This window comes from Plecotus auritus (assembly GCF_963455305.1).
Source record: "Plecotus auritus genome assembly, chromosome: 7".
Lineage (NCBI taxonomy): Eukaryota > Metazoa > Chordata > Mammalia > Chiroptera > Vespertilionidae > Plecotus > Plecotus auritus.
The window spans coordinates 131,751,069-131,774,150 of record NC_137774.1 but is presented as its reverse complement, the minus strand read 5'-3'; the positions used below and the strand labels follow the sequence as shown (position 1 = coordinate 131,774,150).

The following is a 23,082-nucleotide window of genomic DNA, read 5'->3' as shown; positions in this document are numbered from 1 at the left end:
GAAGGATGTCCTACTGCCAGTTTACAGGGATTGGGCCTAAACCAGCAGTCGGACATCCCTCTCACAATCTGGGACTGCTGGCTCCTAACCTCTCACCTGCCTGCCTGCCTGCGTGATTGCCCCTAACCACTCTGCCTGCTGGCATGCTTGCCCCCAACTGTCCCCACCACCAGCCTGCTCGCCCCCAAATGTCTCCCACTAGCCTGATCACCCCCAACTGTCCCCCATGCCAGTGTGATCACCCCAACCACCTCCACTGCCAGCCTGCTCACCCCCAACTGCCCCCCCTGCTGGCCTGCTTGCCACCATCTTCCCTCCCCACTGGCCTGCTCACCCCCAACTGCCCCCTGCTGGCCTGCTCACTCCAAACTGCCCCCCTTGCTATCCTGATCACCTCCAACTGACCCCCACTGACAGCCTGTTCACCCCCAACTGGCCCCCCTGCTGGTCTGCTTACCCCCAATGGCCCCGCCCCCCACCAGCCTGATCACCCACAACTGCTGTCCCATCCTGGCCTGATCACCCACAACTGCCCTCCCCTCTTGGCCTCTAACCGCCTCTACCTTGGCCCCGCCACCATGGCTTTGTCCAGAAGAATGTCCGGAAGGTCTCCTGGAAGGTCTCCCAGTCTAATTAGCATATTACCCTTTTATTAGTATAGAAGTATAGATAGAGACCTGGTGCACGGGTGGGGGCCGGCTGGTTTGCCCTGAAGGGTGTCCCGGATCAGGGTGGGGGTTCCCTTGGGGCATGGGGTGGCCTGGGCAAGAGGCCTGTGGTGGTTTGCAGGCCGGCCATGCCCCCATGGGGTGAGGGACCCACTGGAGGGGCGTGGCCAGCCTGGGTGAGGGGCTGATGGCTCCCAGCCCCTCCTTTTATTCTTTCTTTCTTTTTTTTTTTTTTGAGCAGAGGTCAGGGCCAGCTGGAAGCAGGTATTTGGGATTTATTTATCTTCTATAATTGAAACTTTGTAGCCTTGAGCGGAGGCCAGGGCCGGCCAGGGCAGGTGGGAAGCTTGGCTTCCTCCATCGCCGGGACAACCCAAGCCTCCTGCTCACTCCAGCTCCGTGGCCACGGCCATCTTTGTTGGGTCAATTTGCATACTCACTCCTGATTGGCTGGTGGGCGTGGTTTGTGGGTGTAGCGGAGGTGCAGTCAATTTGCATGTTTCTTTTTTATTAGTGTAGATTATTAATAACGAACTACAACATTCACTAATGACTAATTACTACAATCGTGTTGCATTCATTTCCCTTACGCACCTTACGCACAAGCGCACCATTTCTCTCCACTAATACTAGCAGTGAATATTTTAGCAGCCAATTGCCATGTCGTTAGTCTTGTAGTGACTTGTTTAGTGTGCACAACAGGAAATACTTCACTTTCGGAGAACAGGAAAGATAGATTTGCATTATACTTATTAATTTGTGCAGTTATTCAGTGTCTGGTAAGTTAATGTTCAAGAAAAATATTAATTTTTATTAAAATGTTCTATTATTTTATGTTAACAATTACTCATTTATTTCAGCCCTTTGTATTCAGTATGTCTCTATTGAAATAAACCTTCGTTTCTATGAAAATTGAAGCTTTTGTTTTTTTGCGGCCCACATAAACTTAAACTTTGTTTATTTGGCCCATGTCAGCCTTTGAGTTTGACATGTTTGCTCTACAGGAAGGAGTTAAAGTATGCTAACCAGAAGAGATTTTTAGAATACTTTCCCACCAGATTTTTGCTTTTAATTTAATTTGGTAGCCAGAGTAGACAGCTATTAAGCTTTTCAACTATTCCAAAGTCATTTCCCAATCATCATTTGAAAATGTCACCTTTATCCCAATCTCCTATGAGTCATAAAAGCTTTTAATAAACAGTTGACAAAAGCTAGCAATGTAACCCCACCGAAGTATCTTACCTCATCCTAAAAATAATTTTTAAAAACTCAGTCACTTTCTAAGCCCATCTACTAAAGCTAAAACCACTTTACCCACTGCCTTCTTTTTCCCTTCCATGTCCCCTAGAGCATTCCAGTACTGTCATATTTAATTTTAAAAAAAGGTTCAAAGTAATTGACAAAACCTCTTTACAAGATGATAAAACCAAACAGTGTTTCCCAACTAATGCTCCACCTCATTCAAAATTACCCAAGTAAAAAATCTATATCCTCTTCTAGTTAGTCTTCTCTCTATGCTTTTTTCCCAAGTGGAGGCTGTCCACATTTGATGTCTCCACTTCCTTGCCTGATAGCCAGCTCCAGAAAACACTGCATGTTAGCGTGGGTCCACGCCACTGAAACTGTCCTCCCTATGGTCACAAATGATCTCAGTCTAAAAAGTCCCCTTCCTTGACTTCTGTGATGCCAATCCCCTTACAAGTTTCCTTCGTATCTCCCTAGTGTTCCTTTTCAGTCTCAATCTCAAATTCTTCTTCCACCAACCCCTTAAGTTTTCCTTGAAATCCCATCTTCATGTCTTCACACCTTTTCCCTTGATATCATTCCCATAAAGATGACTTCACTCCCATCTCAGGGCTTCAAATGATAGACAAGCAAAGAAAAGTGGGCCATATATAATGAGTAAAACAAATTAACTAATCTATGTTGCTTAAAGTTGGGGAGGTAGGAGGGCAGAGCATGTGTGAAACTTCTGGAGTGTTGGTAATGTTCTTTTTCTTTTTCTTGATGTGGATGCTTGGTTACACTGGTGTGTTCAGTTAGTGAAAATTCAGTCTATAGACTTAGGATATGCACTTTTCTATATACTCTAGTAAATTTAATACTTCAATAAAGTTATTTTTTATGTTAGGATTCTTTGATTTTTTTTTTTAAATCCTCACTCAAGGATATGTTTATCATTGATTTTTAGAGAGAGAGAGAGAGAGAGAGAGAGAGAGAGAGAGAGAGAGAAACAGTGATGTGAGAGAGAACATCAACTGATTGCCTCTATACATGCCCCAACCAGGGATGGAACCTGCCACCTTTCGGTGTATGAACAATGCTCCAACCAACAGAGCCACACTGACCAGGGCAAGTTATTTTTTTAAAAGGGAGAAAGAATAAGCTAAACTTCAGTTCCGATTCCAGGTCTGACATGTGTTACTTGGCCAAGTTACTTATCCTATTAAAGCTTTTGTTTTTTCATCATTAAAATGGAGCCGATATCATTAAAATGCAGATGATAACAGCTACTTCATAGCACTGTGAAGAGTAAAGTAACTTACAAACAAGGTGCCTGGCACACAGGTACCTTATGCTTACAAATATTATCTCTCTTCCCCCTTCCTTCCCAATTCTATATCTCCAGCCTAGACACACTTCCTCCACACCCCAGCTTAAAAACCACATACCCAATTTCCTCCCAAAGTGCTCCATCTCTAGGTCAGAGTGGCACCTCACACTGAACTCATCTTCTTCCTTACCCCTACCTGTCCTTCCTCTGTAGTCCCTTGAAGCCTAAGACTGAAACCTCTGCCCACAGTTACAGCCATCTCAGAAAGCCTGATTTTCACATTTAGGCTACCAAGTCCTACGTACTCTACATCCTAAGACATCCACGGGGCTGCCAGTGGTGTAGAAAAATGATATATTATTACAGTAGCTTACTTATTACAATAGCTTCCTAACATTTCTGTCTCCCCCTTTACCCCACCCTCCACATTACTTCCAGAATGATTTTTCTAAATTGCACCTCAGAAGATGTCACTTATCTGCTTAAAATTACTTATCACCCAGGCCACTCAAGGTTATTCTCAAAATAGTTCCTATCTAACTTGCCAGATTTATCCCTCACAGCACATCCAGCATTGCCAACTTTCTTGCAGTTCACCATATATGCCATACGCTTTAATGCAACCATATTGCTGTATTTTTCTCTCCTAGAATACTCTTTACTTGCCCCCCACCTAATCCGGCTAATTCTTATTCCTTATTTAATAAATATCTTCTTAGAAATAGCTCCTGAGACTACCGTAGCCCTAGGCTGGATCCAACACCCTTTTTCACAACTCCCATAGCACTTTGTGCATATCATTATAGTGCTTTGTTAGCCAGTGTGATAATCACTGGTAGTGAGCCCCTTCTGGATAGTGAGCTCCCGATGGGCAGAGACTGCTGTGTTATTCATCTCAGCTCAAGTGGGCTCAACGGAGGCAGACATAAGAGGGACAGTTAATATTTCTTAAACAAATAAAGGAATGAGAAGACAGCAGAAAGCAGAAGGAATATTATCCCCACCTCATAAAATGCATACAAATTTATATTATCATTAAACTAGAGGCCCAGTGCACAAATTCATGCACAAGTGGGATCCCTTGGCCTGGCCAGCGATCGGGGCCGTCTCGCCCAGTCCCAATGGGGGCCGATCCGGGCCTGCTGGCCAGAGGGGAGGGACCGTGGGAGGTTGGCTGTGGGAGCGCACTGACCACCAGGGGGCAGCTCCTGCATTGAGTGTCTGCCCCCTGGTGGTCAGTGCGTGTCACAGCTACTGGCCGGTCATCCGGTCATCACAGTCGCTTAGGCTTTTATAGATAGTTGAGTGGGTTTTTTAAACTAATTTTAAATGCTATTTTGACAAAACCCAACTTAAAAACTCTATTTTCTCAGGACATTCAATACAAAGAAGTAGAAGACTTGGTTTTCCTATATATTCTCCACTGGCCCTGCCATATCTACTCCCTACGTTTCTGCCCTGCTCAGAACTGGGAGGCTGATCTGCAGCTACAGAGTATGTCATCCTGGCTCCCTTGCCCTCTAGGTCCCAGTTGGGTTCTACAGAAATGAGGCTTCAGCTGATGATCGGGCAGGAAAAGAAAGAAGATCCCTCACTGCTAGGCCTCCAGCCTCTGTTTACAGTGAGTTTCACAGTATCTGTGGTCCTCTTCATAAAACCACAGCCCCCGGAGGGTGACATTTCTGCAATGACCACAGTGCTCACTGGATCCTCGTTAACTGTCCTCTCCCTTTTCTCCTGCAGATCTAAGGCAGGTAACTCTTCCCTTGATGCTAATTCCTCGGTGTTCCTCCATCCCTTGTTGGTTTTAATCCTGCACATACCTTTATTAAACTCTCTCCAACTACCCTTTTAAGGACGCTATTTTGCTGAGGACCTAATACACAGAAACACTTTGTCAACTAGCAGCATTGTTGCCAGTGCTTGCTTATAGTATGATCTTGTTAATATTCCCATTTCACAGAAAAGCATCAACAGCCTTAATGTTTTAATAAAAACATGCCTACACCCTAATCTTTCTAGCCCTAAATTTATACCTAAGTCCAACTCACTTACATAATTGACCTAGTACCAATTTGAATTCAAAATGAATTAGTAACTCATTCCCCAGGTTAAACTACTTACAAATTATTCCCAATATATACACACAAATATGTGTGTGTGTGTGTGCGCGCGCGCCTATGTATATATAATGTATTTTATGGTAAGAAACCTCACTCAGGTTTTTCCACTACTATATTTCTAAATAAAAAAATAATATCTGTTTAATTCAGGGTTTGAAAATGCATATTGAAATACCTTTAATAGCTTCCTAATAGCTATTGCTTAAATGCACTGATAAAGTATAATCATCACATAATTTCAATCCAATTATAAACAACAAATGAATGAAAAAATAAAACTAAGGAATTGTTTCTATTTTTTTCTAATAGTACTACAGAAATGACTACGTAATAGCTTCAATATGGTTATACTATTGCTCACGGACCACATGGAATTTTCCAGATGCACTAGTCCAAAAACAAATAAACAAAAAAATAATAGGCCATATGTTGGTTGGAAGAGACAATAATTAGAGGAGACTCATAATTGAAGGAGAAAGTTTTTTCCTAGACATTATATATTCCTTTTCTTTTGATTTCTGACTCTAAAATTCACCAACTGAAGTTATGTCAGATAACTTTGCCTCTAGATACAGAAAGAAGAAACAGCTCTACCTGAAATGGTCATCTGAGCTCCTATCTGACAAACATTACAACCAAGTTCTTAAGTCTCAGATACCAGCTAAAGAATTTGGAACTATTTGTGGAGCATTTTTGGTTGCTGTCATTCTGCCCAACTTATTAGCAGCTGTAAATTTTTCCTTAACCTTTTTCTTTAACCTCTCTCTTTTCTATTGCCTCTCGCCCCAACTAAAAATGGAACTATCCACGCATTCCCTTCCCACTCCCCAGCCTCACAACTCCCATTGCTTTTATCCCACAATAAGCAATGAAATACACTGAGGCAAGATAATTTAAATGAGCAATGGAGTCATATGAAGGTGCTAGAAGGATTAAGAAAGAAAAGAAGCCAAACACAAAAAGACAAACACTGTATAATTCCATTTATACAAGGGATCTAGAATAGTCAAATTCATTGTGACAGAAACTAGAATGGTGGTTCCCAAGGGCTTGGGGAAAGGGAAACGGGGAGTTATTATTTAATAGATAAAGAGTTTCAGTTTGGGAAGATGAAAAACTTCTATAGATAGATGGGGATGGTTGCACAATAATGTGAATGTACTTAATGCCACTGAAAAGTATACCTAAAAATGGTTTAGATGATAAATTTTATGTTATATATATTTTACCATTACAAAACAAACAAACAAAAAGAATATTCTATCAATAATCCATATCAAGATTCTATATTGGAAAGAGGTACAAAAGGAAAAAAAAATCCTTTCCTTTCCCTACCCTTATCCCAGCTCTCCAAATTGAAGCTAATTGGTAAGAAATAGAGAATAGTTCATTGATCAAAATTAGCCTGAGCCTTCACAAATTTGAAATCCCAGCTACCCCAAATCCCAAACCAATTAACTTATATAACAAAAGCACAAGGATTTCGAACAAAAACCAGACTTTATTTATGATATAGCATATTTGGAGTTAAGTAATTGTATAGACTTGTGCTTAACGCACACTATAGCAATACTTTCTATTTAATCCAAGTATTGGTACAAACTTTTAACTACCATTGAATTCATGATTCTGCCTACTTAAGATATATATGCGTGAATCTCTCATTTTAATAGAGGCAGCTATAGTATAATTTAAGAAACACTGACCTCGGAACCGAAAATAATCTTAATATGATTCAGCTCTGCCACATAGTATCCTAGTACCCTCTCTGGGTAAATCTATTTCCACTTATAAATCTCAGTAGTCAATTTTCACCTACCTCACAAAATCATTGTGAGATTTAAATAAAATAAATCTTGAAACTATAAAATTTCATTATTAAATTTGTTAAAAGATTATTCTAATACAAATTTATATTAAAACTAGAGGCCCGGTGCATGAATTCGTGCACCAGTGGGGTCCCTCAGCCAGGCCTGCAGGATCAGGCTGAAACTGGCTCTGTGACATCCCCCGAGGGGTCCCGGATTGTGAGAGGGCAAAGGCCAGACCAACGGACCCCACCGGTGCACTGACCAGCCGGGGAGGGACCGTGGGAGGGCTCCAGGGCATGTCCAGCCCGTCTCGCTCAGTCCCGACTGCCAGACCCCAGCAGCAAGCTAACCTAACAGTTGGAGCATCTCCCCCCAGTAGTCAGTGCATGTCATAGCGAGCCGTTGAGCAGCCTTAGCATATCATTAGCATGTTACGCTTTGATTGGTTGAACGGACGACCAGACACTTAGCACAGGGGTCCTCAAACTTTTTAAACAGGGGGCCAGTTCACTGTCCCTCAGACTGTTGGAGGGCCGGACTATAGTTTTAAAAAAAAACTATGAACAAATTCCTATGCGCACTGCGGGCCCGGGATGAGTCGGCTGCTAAGCAGGACAGGCAGCGGCACCTGGCGGGCCAGATAAATGTCCTCGGCGGGCCGCGTGTGGCCCGTGGGCCATAGTTTGAGGACCCCTGACTTAGCATATGAGGCTTTTATTATATAGGATATACACATATTTCATAGTAAAACAATTGGGTAATCTGTTATCCTAAAATTCACAGGGAGACTAAGTGCCTATATTACAGAAAACACTTCTTAGAGATTATACATTAATTTTGGTACCAAATATTAGAAATACTGGGGAGAAAATGAGCTAGATATAGTGATACCCTGTAGTAAATCCTCAATTCATTTATTCCACAAATACCTAATCTGAATTCCAAGCACTATGCTAATCAGTGGGAATATACTGGAGAAAACAACACTATGGTTCTTGTCCTCAGGGAGCTTCCAATCTAATTGGGAAATAAGACATTAAAAGATCACACAAATAATTCATTAATATATGATAGATATGACAAAAGGAAGAGTAGAGGTTGCTGTGAGAGCAGACAGTAAGAGAGTCTAATCCAATTTGGGAAATTTTATGCCAGTTGTACCATCCTTTGTGAAACCAATAGGCTTTAAGTGTTCAATAAATCTTACCTATTTCTATAGCCAACATTATTATAAAACCCACATGTCCCACTGTTCTAGTTAGGAACAACTGCATCCCCGGGGTTTGGGAGATAAGAGATAGTCAACCTTATTATCTAGGAAAACCCAGGTAAACTAGACCCCTCACTCAATTCCTCAGTAAAAACCAAAACCAGGCCCCAGGAAATATAGCTTCTCATTCCAAACTTGATTCATACAGTATTTTATATATACCTGAGCAATTATGCTGATGCTGAGAGGTTTCCTCAATGGTACTTTAAACCTGCCTGAAATGTTTGAACACCAAATCTTCTCATAACTGATTCTTTCAATATTACTCAGGGTTCTGCCTAAATGGTTCCCTCTCTAAGAACCTTCCCCTGACTACCTAGCCTCCCAGTCACTCTTTAAATTATATCACCCTACTTCATTACTTTCACAGTACTTATAACTATCTGAAATTGCCAACTACATTTATTTAGTTATTATTATACGTTTCTCCTTGAAATTTGAAAATAAGTTTCATTAAAGCGGGGACCCATTTTATTCTCAACATATCCTCAAGATACATCTTCTTTGCCAAGTAGCCCCAGTTTTGTTCAGGTAGTTCAGGTACAAGGGAGCAATGTTTCCAGCCCAGAGGATGAAGGATGACTGATTTAAACCAATTATGGTAAGCTTTTGCTGGTAATTTGTTTAGGGGAGGGAATGGCAGTTCTCTTCAATAAGGCATAAGAAGATATCTGCTAAGAAACTTCAAGAAAAGGTTTTCCTTGCCGATTACGAAACATGAAGAAGGAAGAACCTTGCCCTTCTCCCTGCCTTTATACTTGGTTGTATGAGAAAATGATGCTGGGAGTCTGATGCAGTGATATTGAGAGGGAAACCATGAGGACCGCAGGGAAACTGATCCTGAACCCTGGATGTACTTGATTCACTGAATCAACTACCAAACTACCTCTTCCAGGCATCCTATTATGTGAGATTTATTTTTAGATCCTGATCAATTAAGCCATTTTCTATCTCCTGATTTGATACCTGCAGCCAAAAACATCATAAACTCTTAAGCTTCTGTTTGTTCTGTAACATTAACAGAAAATAGTACCTACAGTCTAGTGGATTCTTAAAGGGATTAAATGAAACAATGCAAGTAAAGGCCAAATATAAACAAAATACTCAAATGATAACATTGTTGTTATTTTTACTGTTAAACAATAACCTTCTATGACAAAACTCCACAAGCTCTTTCTGTAGTAGTTAGAATTTTGTTATTTTACAGAAAACATACATTTTTATCCTGTGTAAATAAAATCATTTAAAAAATAATATATTTACCTGGCTTTCTTCTATCAGTAGCTCTTGGTTCTTTCTCAAATTTGAAGTAGGTAAAAAAAAAAAAAAAAAGAGAACTAAGGCAAATATCAGATCACTAATGAAAAAATAACCATATGAATATCAGGGGAGAGGCTCTTTTTAGCATCAACTCCTCTCTTCACTTACATGGACAGAGCCATATATAAATTTTCATCTTACCTTCTGTTCTTACCTCCATAAATATTCCATCACTATTTTAATATGGCTTAGATTATATTAATCAAAAATGAAAACTATTGTAGTAATTAAAACTATACTATATTAATACCTACGATTACAAAAAATATTTTAAAGCAGAAAAAAAGAGTAACTGTTATACTTTTTCTATATTGTTTTCTATGCCAAACTACTTATTTGATATGCCATGAAAAAAAATTAATACAGAAGATCAAAATTGGAGACCTCCAGGTCATTGGTTCAAGCTCACTCCAGCTAAATTGTGATTTAAGATGCTATAATAGTTCATTACTGTCAGAAAGCTGTTTACAGGCCTACATAGCCTAGAATAATCAAAATTCTTAAAGTACAATATGAGGATTGTTCTGTCATTATTTAAGAAGAGACAAAGAAGAAGGAACAAATATTAAATCCTCCATTGGCCCTAGCCGGTTTGGCTCAATGGATAGAGCATCGGCCTGGGGACTGAAGGGTCCTGGGTTCAATTCAGGTCAAGGGCATGTACCTCCGTTGCAGGCTCCAGCCCCTCAGTGAGCCTGCAGAGGCAACAAAACCAATCAATGTGTCTCTCACATGGATGTTTCTCTCTCTGACTTTCGCCCTTCCTTCCACTCTCTCTATCAATAGCAAAATATCCTCAGGTGAGGATTAACATCCTCCTACTGCACTGGAACTACCCAGGGTCTTCTGAGTACAGATAAATTTTGGTCCTGTCCATATTACAAAAACATTATTAGCTTTACTTCTCAAAATCTTTTAACTATTAACCAACTCTGACAAAAACTGTTTCCTATTATGACCAACCATACTGGTAAATTTGGGCAGCTAAAGGACTATGAAAAGTTGCCTGGAAAAACTCTTTTCTTCCCTGAGTGAACCATTTTTAACCCGTTTTTCAATGTCCTCACACAATTAATATAGTTTAAGGAAAGTAAAAATAGCCTCTACTATTTCTCTAACATGACAGAAAACGAGTGGACCACTCTTCAGATCACTTTTTGTAGACTATATGGGTTTTACTATAATAGTCAAGTGAATCTCACAGTCCTACTCATGTTGTTATAGACATACTAGAGGCCTGGTGCATGAAATCCGTGCACTCGGGGGAGGGGGTCCCCTCAGCCTGGCCTGTGCCCTCTTGCAGTCCGGGAGCCCTCGGGGGATGTCCGACTGGCGGCTTTATCTCTTAAATCTAGTACATTAATCCTTAGCGTTGCTGCGGAGGCGGGAGAGGCTCCCGCCACCGCTGCTGTGCTCACCAGCCATGAGCCTGGCTCAGGGCTTCTGGCTGAGCGGGGCTCCCCCTGTGGGAGTGCACTGACCACCAGGGGGCAGCTCCTGCATTGAGCGTCTGCCCCCTGGTCAGTGCGCGTCATAGCAACCGGTTGTTTGCCGTTTGGTCGATTTGTGTATTAGCCTTTTATTATATAGGATGTGAACAAAACCTTACATGATCCATGTTGCATATGTAAAATATATATAAAATCTGATAAGCAAAGTTTAAAATCTAAATATAACCACTGATTTTTATTCCAAATTCTCTTCAGATATATCCTCCAATATATCTTATTCTATTGCTCCAATGCTACTTTAAATCCTTCCTTGGGGAAACAATAAGTTACTAATAAAAGTAATATTTTAGCATACATTTACAAAGGCTCACATATTACTAACCAACATGTCACTAGCATGCAAATATTTCATATAATTCCCATCCATTATCAAAGCAATAATAGAGAATATATACAATAGTGCACAATAGTAGAGAATATTCCCATGTACTCCACAATAAAATTATAATTATCTTCAATACTTTTTTTTAAATTATATATTCCCAGCAGCAGTATCATATCTCTTAAATATAGTACATTAATCCTCAATGCTATGTACCAACATTAACATAACAGTTATGATCCCTATGGAAGAAAGAAGATTCTAAATTCAAAGTATATTTTTCCCAAATTTTACTTTCAACTCTAAACTGTTGGGGTGGAATATTAATAAACTGCAATTATTCTGCTGCCAGCCCCAAATTGTATGTTTTAATTTTAAAACAAAATAATTCTATTTTCTAGTAGTAACTGAAGATGAAAAGACACATTTGGTCCACTACTTCAGAGCAACTAAAATTTAATGATTTATTTTCATCCGGAATTGGTTTTATAGGACAAACTAGTGCTAAAGTGTGGGAATAAACCTCTCATTTTATTTTTTTTGTAATGAAAAATACATTACAATATTAACCCCTTTCCTAAGAGTCAATATAAGTACCCAGATAAAGAATGCTAGAAATTAACTCTTAACATCTTACATATTTTCTTTTCTTTAGGTTTGTTCCTTCAAAAACTCATTGGGGGCGGGGGATACTTCTAAAATAGTGAAAAAGAGAGCAATCCAAAGAAAAACTCTCACAACCAAGATGACATTTTAGATAAAAGTTGTTTAGCATTTTGGAGGAAATATCCTCCCTTGCACTGGAATTATCCTAGAAAAAAAATCTGAATAAACAAAAAGTCTTCACTATCTAGGCTTCCAACATTCACCCCTAAAAATCCTGTGCCTTCCCAAACTACACATACATCTGCCATCCATCAAAATGAAGGGTGTAAGCATCAGGGTTAACAAATGGTTAAGTCTGCACATCTGATCAAGTCTTTAAAGTCTCTTATATCTGATTATGTAATGCTGTTGCCTAAATCTATACCATCCTACCCTAGATCAGGAAGCCAATCTGGTAAACAGAAAAAATTATATCTTTCAGTTTCAACCACAGGTTCTAATATTAAAGAAATCTTTGTTAGAAACCCAGGTAGGGAGCAAGTTACTTTTGTTTTTTCTTTAATGGATAAAAAAAATCACTATCTTTTTTCTTTAATGGGAGAATTGGAGAAAATATACATAAAACGCTGACCACAGCAGCTGTGGCATGTAGAATGACAAGTAATAATTATTGTTTTGCCTTTATTGGCTATTTTTGAAATACAATTAAGCTACAGAATGTGGAACTCAATCTTTTAAAGTCCTTATTTTGGAGGTCATTTTGGAGGTCAAAAGATTTTTTTCACATTGCAAAAAAATCCTTCAAGTCTAATATCTTCATTTATTCAAATATTTATTTGGTGCTATTGACGTATGAAGGCACTACCCTAAATATCAAGGGTACCTCAGAGAAGAAATTTAAATTATCATCCCTTGCCCTCAAGAAACTTACATTTTAGAGGAGACTAGACATTAAACAACCAATTATATAATTACCTAATTACAACTGTGTCTGTGCTTAAAAAAAAAGCCTGCTAAAGGGAGAAATAACCTAACAAGATCAGAATTTAAATTTCCACACAAATATCCCACCTCCCTCCAAGGATTCTCAATCATTCCCTCTATAATTAAGCCTAATCCAAACCTTTGTATAGACTTGATCTGTCTGGTTTTTAAAACAATAAAATAAGTAATTAACTTGACTGGCCATTTTTAAAGTTTATTTTCTAATTATAGTTGCCTTACAATATTATATTAGTTTCAGGTGTACAACATAGTAATTAGACATTTGTATACCTTATGCAGTGATCCCTCCATAAGTCTAGGAATCACCTGTCACCATACATAGTTATTATGATATTACTGACTATATTCCCTATGCCATTTTTATGTTCAGAACTATATACTAAAATCTAAAAAATATGTAAAACCTACAACTTAATTTCAAATATTCTAATGGTGACTTCTTAATGAAAGAGAAAGCAAAGATGTAATAACACAGGTAAGCACTTGTCAGCTACCTTGTTACTTGGTGTTTAGTTTGGTAGATCTGACAAGTGCTGACAAGATCTGAACTCTTGTTAGAAAACACATTTCTTGTTAGATTATAAAACTAATATATTTAGTTTATGTGCATACCACTATTCATAATGACTCCTTTTTCAGAATGTTTTTATTAAAGCAAGATAAATATTTACGTATTTATTATTGAAAAACAAATTACTTCTGTGATTTTTAAGATCAGAACAATTCTAATTTGCTTACTAAAAGAGTATTTTTTGCTCAGGTACCTTTTTAATCTGCCACCTTAAAAAAAAGTTTGTCTAGCCCAGCCAGTGTGGCTCAGTGGTTGAGCATCGACCTATGAACCAGGAGGTCATAGTTCAATTTCAGTCAGGGCACATGCCCAGGTTGTGGGCTCTATCCCCAGTAGGAGGTTGCTGGAGAGGCCAATGGATGTTTCTATCTCTCTCTCCATCTCCCTTCCTCTCTGAAATCAATAGAAAATATATTTTAAATTTTTTTTGTTTTAAATCTGGTGACATCCATTTCAAAGACAATTCAAGATTCCTATCTTCAGAAGTTAGTACATTGTTGCAGAATAGTGCCATTAATATCCCAAGTAAATATGACGGGGAAACTAAGCAATCAGATCAACTCTCCCACAAAAATGAAAATTAGTTTATTCTGTAAAATAAAATCTACCTCAGCATTTGTCTTAGATTCAACAATACTCACCTAGAAATTAATGCAATAATTAACTCAGAACAGCCCTTGTTAATGTTCCAAAAGTGGCCTCTTCACCTACATGTAGTTCATAAGGAGAGCCAGTCTAGGTTCCTGATGCCAATTACAATGAATGGAAGACATATTTAAATCTAATAGCACCATCTAGCAGAACTTCCACTACTTTGCTTACATGAAAGAGATGTTACTTGGAGTTCAGTTTGGTAGATCTGACAGCAAAAGTGGCAATGATTTGTTTTCATGAAAGAATCACAGAATTAGAACTACAAAGGACCAGACACACCAGGTCCAACTTCCTCATTAAGTATCTCAGATACTAATTTTTTTTAACAAATTAAAAAGTTATCATGATACAGATTAAATTCAGCCATTCCTGGGAATCCAACTAAAATTTTAAATTACTTTTATTCTAAAATTCAACCACCCTCAAAATGAGTAAGATTATACATCAACATATTTCAATTGCTTCAATCCCATATGCTCTGTAATCATTAAAACATCCTCCTCTAAATGCTTTTATTTTATCAGACATATTACAACCAAGTGATTAATGCACACAAATTAGGCTGTTTCAAAACTTTGATTCCAGTAACTGCTGTTTCTAAACCAGGCTATGATGCTATCTGTTATACATTCCTTGTCACAGCAATAAGATCCTGAATGTACCTCCTCAGAAAATATCTTTGGGGAAAATAAACAACAAAAAAAAACAGCATCTCTGCGTTAATTTTTTTGTTGTTGTTTTGCTACATCAAGGCCTGCCACCCCTAAATCCTATGGGGATTGTGTGTGCTGCTGCCAACACGAAGATTAGGAAATGTTCCCATCCCTAGGGCACAAGAAACTTTCAGGAGAAGGCTATATTAACCGCCTAAAGCAAACAGGGAAACCTGCACATTGGCTTTTTATTTATGCAGCTATTTCCGTGCGCAAGGTAACCGAAGTAGCTTTTGGGAGATGGTCTCAGACTTTTCCCCAAGTCTGGACCCCCTGGGGAAGGGAGAGAGCACATTCAATGACAAGGTAAGCCTCACCCTCCGAGTGGAAGTGGTTACCAGGAACCAAGGATCTGCTGCGCACACAAAAAGAGGGGTTCTTCCTCAGTGGTCACAGTCTATTCGCTCTCATTTTTAGCAACAACCAAATCACCGTTACAAGTACAAGAGACTAGCAGCAGACAGCCCTGCGTTGCAGTGTGCCTTGACGGTGGCATCACATGCGAAGGGGCGCTTTTCTCGCTAGCCTCCTCTGGGCTCCCACCGAAGTTAACACCTGTATCTCCGCCTAACCCAACTAAACAACTCCTTCCCACGTCCACTCTTCTCCCTTCCCGAAAATCCCTTTTCGGACCAGTGCCCCCTTCCCACCGCAGACAACCCTTCGCGCGCCGGTTGCCGCAGCTTACACAACACCCCCTCCGCGCTCCCCGCGACCACCGCCCCGCCGGCCGCCCGGGCAACCGCAGTCCCCAGATAATTGGAAAGCAGCAAGTCTCCCAAAAAAGTTCGCCAGTAGCCGCCAGTTGAGTCGGCTGCGAGAGGCAGAAAAGCAAGCCTACTCCAGCAGATCCCGCTCATCGCCAGCACACTTTTCCTCGCCGGGAACTCGGTCCTTCTTTGACTCCCAAACTTCATCGGCGCCCCTGGCGCCCACCGCCTCCGCCCCAGCTCGGAGAGGTGCGGCAGCTGCGAGCGCTGCGTCCCTCCCGGGGCCGGGGAAAACCCCCACGCCCACCAGACGACCCACACCCGCACACGCCCTCCGCGCCCCGAGCGCGTCTCCGCGCCCCGCGGGGCCCTGCTCGGCCGCTCCGCGCCAGGCTTCCGCCCGCCGCGCGCCCGGCACCGCCGCCCTCGTCTCGCCCGACACTCCCAGCCCAGAACCCCGGCGCCCGAGCCCCCGCTGCAGTGCCCCTCGCTCAGTCCGCCCGACCCCAGCCCGTCCCTCCAAACACCCACGATCCCCACCACGCGCCCTACTCCAAGCAGCTGCCCCCTCCCGCCTTCCCCACGACCCCCGGCAGCTCTTCGGATCGCGGTAGCCCCAGAACCCAGTTCTAAAGTTACTTTGTAAGGAGGTGAACCCACGGGTTATTTCCCTCGATCACCCAAACAAGTTTCCATCCTCTCCACCAGCACTGCCGCCGCCCCCCAACACACTCCCTTCCTCCCACCCGCAGCCCCCCACGGCCGCCGCCCCGAGAGAGCACCTTAGGAGACAGCCGCCCCCCGCACCGCATGCCCCCAGATAGCGTACCCCTCCCCCTGCCAGCCCACCCCCGGCTCTCCCCAGGCGGAGAGTGTCTGTATCGGTAGGTCTCCAAGAGAGTGCGCGAGTGCGTGCATGTGTGTGCGCGCGTGTGCAGGCGGAGGTGGGTGAGAAGCGGAGACACTTACTTCTCCCGGGCCTGGCTGTCGGACGGGACGGCGCTGCTGTTACTCTTGCCTTTGCCGTACATGCTTGTGCCGAGAGCAGCTCCCACTGTCACGCACCTGTCAACCCATCACAGCCTCCTCGGGAACAGCCCCGTCCCCATGGCGACCCACGCAGCCACCCCCACTATTGGCCGCTCCACGCCAAAGCTCCGCCCCCTTCGCCCAGGCAACGCGCGAGACTGACAGACCTCCTCCTCCCTCCGGCCTTCCCTAGCGCGCGGCGGCGGCTACAGCCAGAAAGGCAGTCTCCTCCCTCCTTCCCTCCCTCCCAGGCTCCCTCCCTCCTTCCCTCTCCACTGCCTCCCTCCTCCCGTTCTTCTTCCCCCCTCCCCCCGCCGAACCCCGGCGCAAGGGGGGAATTAGAAACTGCTCTAGAAGGATTTTAAACAACTGGCTGTTCTCTCCGCCGCCATCCCTCCCCCCGCGCCGCCCGCGCTCGGCTCCTCACTGGAGAGAAGGCGCCGGGAGGAGGGGAAAGTGCGGCCTGGAGTTTCTGGCCGGAGCCGGCAGAGCTACAGCCTTGGCGGCCCCAGACTTCGGGGCGCCGGCCGAGTACACCGGCAGACCTTCGGCCCCAGCCGCCCTTGGGGCCCCCCGCCAGCCTCTCTCCCGCTCCTCTCCTGTTGATGACCGGACGCCGGTACCCAGCATTGATCTCTGCCGCCCTCAACCTCCTCCCTGGGGTGTCGCCCCCGCCCCGCTCCCTGAGGGCCAGCTGGCGAGGGATGCACGCGCTGTTCCCTCGACCTTCTGGCGGAGCGACCCGGAGCAACTCGCTTACCCTCCTGGGGAGTGACTGCGCCTGGGGTCATTGGCGCCGCTGGAGTGGCGTCGCCTGGCTCCTGGGACCGCGCCCTGCGCCCCAAGGGAGCACCCGGCCTCGGGCCTGCCTCCTCTCCTTAGAGGTGAGCCTGCCTTCCACAGATGGCTAGGTGACTCCTAAGGCCTCTTGTTCCCCTACCCCTGCACGCCCAGAGCCCCTGTGGTGCACCATGCACCAGCTCCCCTGCCAGATCTGCTGCAGAAAAGGGCCCAGTCATGCTCATCTGGCCTGGTTTTCCAACCTTGATGGGTGATGTCTACTCATCCTGATCTCTGGAGTGGGAAGGGCCATAGAAGGCCTTTAAAGCCATCCTGTCCTTGTCCATCAGAATAGACCCCAGCCTCGCTCCAAGAGCTGTGCCAGAGCTGAAAGGTGGCTGAGAATATTTCTGAATCCAAGCCCCTAATCCCATCCCACTTCAGTAAATGTGCAGAAGTTTATGAAACACAACCTGGTTTCCGAAAGAACTCCATAATTTTATGTTGTGGAGGTCCTTGGATGTAAAATCAAAGTGCAAGTGGAGTTAGAAAGAATAGATGGGCGTCAAACAGGGAGGACAGGGAAGAGGGGTGCAGGTGGGAGTGCAGGTGGGGGTGGGACGGAGAAAACATCAGAAAAGGATGAAATAGCTACGGGAGGGGAGACAAAATAGATTCAAATGGGAAAAGATGTACCTTTCTATTCCTCACATATAGCTTTAAGCTTTTAGTAGTAGGGTCATAAAAATTCATGTGAAGATGAGATGGGTGGAATGGAGAGAAATGGGCTTGTGTGGGCATTGACATCAAGTTATAAGAATAAAACGTCAACAGAAGGTTAAGGAAAGGCAGCTAGTAAAAAATGAGAGAATCAGAAAAGGGATTGGCAACCAAACATATATCAAAAATGGGGTGGAAATGAAGAAGGACCCTGTTATACAGTATTAAGGAAAATGAAAAAAAAATTGGAACAGGTAAAGTATTTCCTTCCTTGATAATTTTTAAAGAAAGTATCATTTCTGATTGTTCTAACAGGTCTCAGTATCTGAAGACACACCCTAGTAGAAAACTACGAAGAAGTTGGGAGGTGGGGAAGAACTGTATGCTGTGAGTTTTAGTCTCTGCTACTAATTTGTGACATTGATGTCTTTGTTGGTTAAAAAAAAAGATAAGAAAGAAGAATAAAAGAAACAGCATTAAATGAAGAAGCTATAGAATATGATAGCGAAAGAAGATGACCAAAACAATAGAGGACTGACATTTTAATAAAAAGGTAAAAGAAAAATACAAGTGCTTTTATTCAAAGGACAAAAATTCAGCCCGGCCGGCATGGCTCTGTGGTTAAGTGTCAACCTATGAACCAGGAGGTCATGGTTCAATTCCTGGTCAGGGCACATGCCCAGGTTGCAGGCTCCATCCCTAGTGTGGGGCATGTAGGAGGCAACCAACCGCTCAGTGATTGTCATCAGTGTTTCTTTCTCCCCCACTTCCTTCCTCTCTGAAATCAATAAAAATATACATATTTTTAAGGACAAAAATGCTGCCAATAGAAGTAGAGATAAAGAAAGTGGGAAAAAAAAAAATCCCAGTAGCTTATGTTGATTAATTTTCCAAGAGAAGTAATTTGCCATTTCTTACTGAAAGTCTCTGTTTCTAATGCCCTGCAGTGACTTGGTGGTGGAGACATGGCGTTCATCGTTGCTGAAGAACTAGGAGTGTTGCTGAGCCAGGAAACCTCTCTCTTTTTAAACTATCACTTAAAATGCTCAAATGTTGATAAGGCTTCCACTGTTTCCAGACTCTGCCTTCAGGTTGGCATTATGTAACTTGTTGTTCAATTATCTACTTCCATTGGCTTCAGTCCAGAAAATTATTATCATTCAGGGCTCCATCACCCATAGAATATTCCCTTAAGGCCGTGGTCAGCAAACTGTGGCTTGCGAGTCACATGCGGCTCTTTGGCCCCTTGAGCGTGGCTCTTCCACAAAATACCACGGCCTGGGCAAGTCTATATTGAAGAAATGGCGTTAAAAGAAGTTTAAGTTTAAAAAATGTGGTTCTCAAAAGAAATTTCAATCGTTGTACTGTTGATATTTGGCTCTGTTGACTAATGAGTTTGCGGACCACTGCCTTAAGGTGATGCTTAGAGAATGCTGTCAAGGAGGGAGTTCCTGGCAGCTGTTGATCCATGCTCCTGCCCACACCTGGAATAAGGTAAGGTTTCCATTTAAAACCAAGAGCCCAGCCCCTGTGCCTCAGGGGTTGAACTTCTACCTAGGAACCAAGAAGTCACCGTCTGATTCCAGTCAGGGCACATGCCCAGGTTTTGGGCTCAATCCCCAATAGGGGGCATGCAGGAGGCAGCCAATGGATGATGTTTCTCTCTCATAGATGCTTCTATCTCTCTATCCCTCTCCTTTCCTCTCTCTCTAAAAAAAATCAATAAAAACAAACAAACAATGGGCTTTGTGCTGTTATCTAAAAACAAATTAGGTATTATCCTTGTACCAATGTAGGGATTCTCTAACCAGGATTCTCAGTTGTGGCACATTAGAATTGCTTTAGGAAGATGTTGTTATTCTTTTTTGTTTGTTTTTAAATACAAGATCTGGGACCTCACTAGAATAAATCAGGCTAACTAAATCAGAAACCTCTGGGATGGACCCAGGCATCTGTATATCATATGTAACCAGGGCTGCTTAACTCTGTTCTTCAGTATCCATCTAAACACAGCCCACGGGCACTATCAGATCTCTAAACAAGATTTTTAGGTTGTGGCTATACATAGCAGATGATCCTCCCCATGTAAAGCATTAAGCCATCTTTACAATGGACTTTACTTTCTACTCATTGAGCCAACAAATTTGTTAATAGCACGAAAATGTATCACCACATGTGTTCCTATAGTACAAGACCACAAATAGCCATGGTTTATTTTGCTGTTTCCTAAAGAGAAAGGAAAATGAAAGAAAATAACACAGGCTGTTTGCTGTCTGCTGCTGTAATTTATTCATTTGATTGTATTTTACCCAGATTTGTTACATGGAAGAGTCCTTTGTGTAATGGCATATTTTCTGATATTTTAAAAATAAATTATAGATCTGCACAGTGGCTTATGGAATTCAGAACAAGTTGGTCTTAGTATCTGTAAAGAATAAAATGCTAAAAGGTCTTAGTTCAGAGCTTGCCAAGTTAATGTCGGTTACCTTTACAAGAATGTTATCATCCAACAAATATACAAAGTGAAAACATGACTATTCCTATATGTGGTAACCTTAAAGCTTTATAGTAATCAAATCAATTACCATTAAAACATCTCAGCAGCCACCTGCACAGTCTCTTTTATTTTCCTCTTAATGTTTACACAGGTAAATAAAATGCTTATTTGGCCTTGTTCAGATTATTTTGAATACGAAGAATGTTCTTTGCATCAGCAACTGTATCTCATGGGACCAATACTGTAATTAATGAGATTTGACAAACACATATTCAGAGCCAAATTTGAGATCCCAGACATAGAAATGAAGATCCATTGTTTAGTTTTCATTTTTAAAAAGGGGAGAAAGATAGATTTAAAGCTTCCTAGTGTAAAGAATTACAACATATTTTTTAATAAGTTTTGGGCTTTTTAAAAATCTCACACATGAGGCTGATTAATTTTGGGAGGCTGGATTTGGTGTAGGGGAGTGCTGACCATCTGAGACACCAAACTGGAACATTTTGCCTTTGAAGTGTTGTTTTTTTAACTTTATTCTTTCAGATATAGAATATAATCATTAGGTCTCCCCACTCCTGCACCCTCGCCCCCATTTTGTTTAGACACTTATGCACAATTTTCTCTCTCTGGAACTTGCATCTTATTCTTGGAAGTCTTTATCATTTTAAAACAGGCAGTTCATTATACCCCCCCCCTACTCAAGCTCTAGATTAACTGTATATTTCTTTGATCCTAATTTTTTCCTCTAAAACATTAAGGTTAATAATATCTATATTCTTCCAGTGTATGGAATTTCAAAAAAATTTCTCCTTACTATATAGAACAAAGAGATTAACTCTTCATGTTTAAATGGAAGCTAATCATGAACTTAATTACTTGTATCACATAGAATACTTAGTATGTTAATGTAAAAAAAATAGGATAAAAATATTTCTTTAGAAAAATTAAAGTATTCAAACATTAAAATGCAATTTTCTTATTTTGGGGTAATTTTTTTCAAATCACAAAACTGTTATAGTTTATAAAACTTCTTAGTTTATGAAAATAATATTTTCTGACTTATATTCATATCACTTTTCATTTCAAATCACTTAACAGCTATCCATCCACTCATTAATATTCAATATACCCCAGTTAATTACATTTTCCTAACCAGTTTTTAAGCTGGGTAAACTGAGTCCTGGAAAGATTCATTAGCATGACCTGATCTGTAAAGAAAATAGAACTAGTTCCAGGATGAGAACTCTGTGTTCCTGGCTGACAGTCCTGTTCCCAGACCACGAAGCCGCACCTCTTTCTCTCAGAAGTGACTATTCCACAGAGGAATGTGAGCAAGCTCTGAGATGTTTGTCACTCAAACTACCATAGGAAACTTCATTCCCAGGAAGAACAGACCAGCATGCTCAGATTTACAAACTGCTCACATGCCATGTACCAAAGTAATTGAATGGACAGTCATTATAACCATAATGCTACACAACGTGGTCTCTTATACCAGAATAAAAAATGAAATGGGGCCTCAATTTAACATTATTTGACGCACTGTTATTGGTTTAACATCAGTTAATCTGAGGCAATGACTGTTTTCTTAACCTATTGCCCTGGATTTTTAAAATTAAAACTTAGATGTTTATAAACACCCACGGGTTAGGAAAAACAATGTTCAGATCTACCAGTTTTAAACAGTTCCACCTCTGGAGTGCCTAATCTTTTTTAGCACTATTATGAATTTGCGATTTAGTGACCTGGAATAAAATAAAATAATCTTGATACAAAGAATTGGCAATAAGCTGAAGATGAAGAAAAAGGAAAAAAACAGGGCTACCATGTATGGCAGTTTCACATATGTTAGCACATTTTGCAAAACAAATTCCAAGTGTTGCAGTGTTCACTGGCTGGATTTTTGTCATTAATTGTTGAAATTTATGTAATAGGAAGTGTGCCAAAGAGTGTTCTTTATTCAAAAGTATTACTATATTTTTTTTAGTGCATTCCTAAGTCTTCACACAGTTTTTCACCTGCCGAAGTTAGGCCAACATGATGCCTTTGCATTCTCGGAGTTGACAAAAGCCCCTGTCTCAAGAGACCAGCTGTGTACCATTCCAGGCAGTGTCATTTCCTTCGGTGAGGAATAGAAACAGAAAAAAAAAATACCTATTACATTTGCTTTTCATAATTTGTCTAAGTAATCGGGCCCTCTTAACCAAGTGTGGCAAAA

The 23,082-nt window shown here is 41.6% G+C and overlaps 1 protein-coding gene and 1 long non-coding RNA gene across 19 annotated transcripts in view; one reads left to right on the top strand and one right to left on the bottom strand.

Annotated features, from left to right (window-relative positions):
- The window catches only part of SSBP2 (single stranded DNA binding protein 2), a gene marked incomplete at its 3' end in the record, with an annotated part of 228,385 nt that extends 210,437 nt beyond the window's left edge, over positions 1 to 17,948 (bottom strand). For 12 of the 18 annotated variants that reach the window (XM_080682643.1, XM_080682640.1, XM_080682647.1 and 9 more), the window contains exon 1: positions 16,808 to 17,006. In XM_080682643.1, coding sequence (XP_080538769.1) covers positions 16,808 to 16,869 — 62 coding nt within the window. In that variant the 5' untranslated portion in view covers positions 16,870 to 17,006. Of the gene's footprint in view, positions 1 to 9,689; positions 9,724 to 16,807; positions 17,115 to 17,627 lie in introns of those variants that run through there. The other 6 variants (XM_080682638.1, XM_080682636.1, XM_080682637.1 and 3 more) reach the window with 6 other exon arrangements.
- Positions 17,011 to 21,830, top strand: LOC308255340. Its single transcript, XR_013961329.1, has 3 exons — positions 17,011 to 17,751; positions 18,683 to 18,920; positions 19,315 to 21,830. It is a non-coding gene; the product is annotated as an uncharacterized lncRNA (long non-coding RNA).
- The last annotated feature ends 1,252 nt before the right edge of the window (positions 21,831 to 23,082 follow it).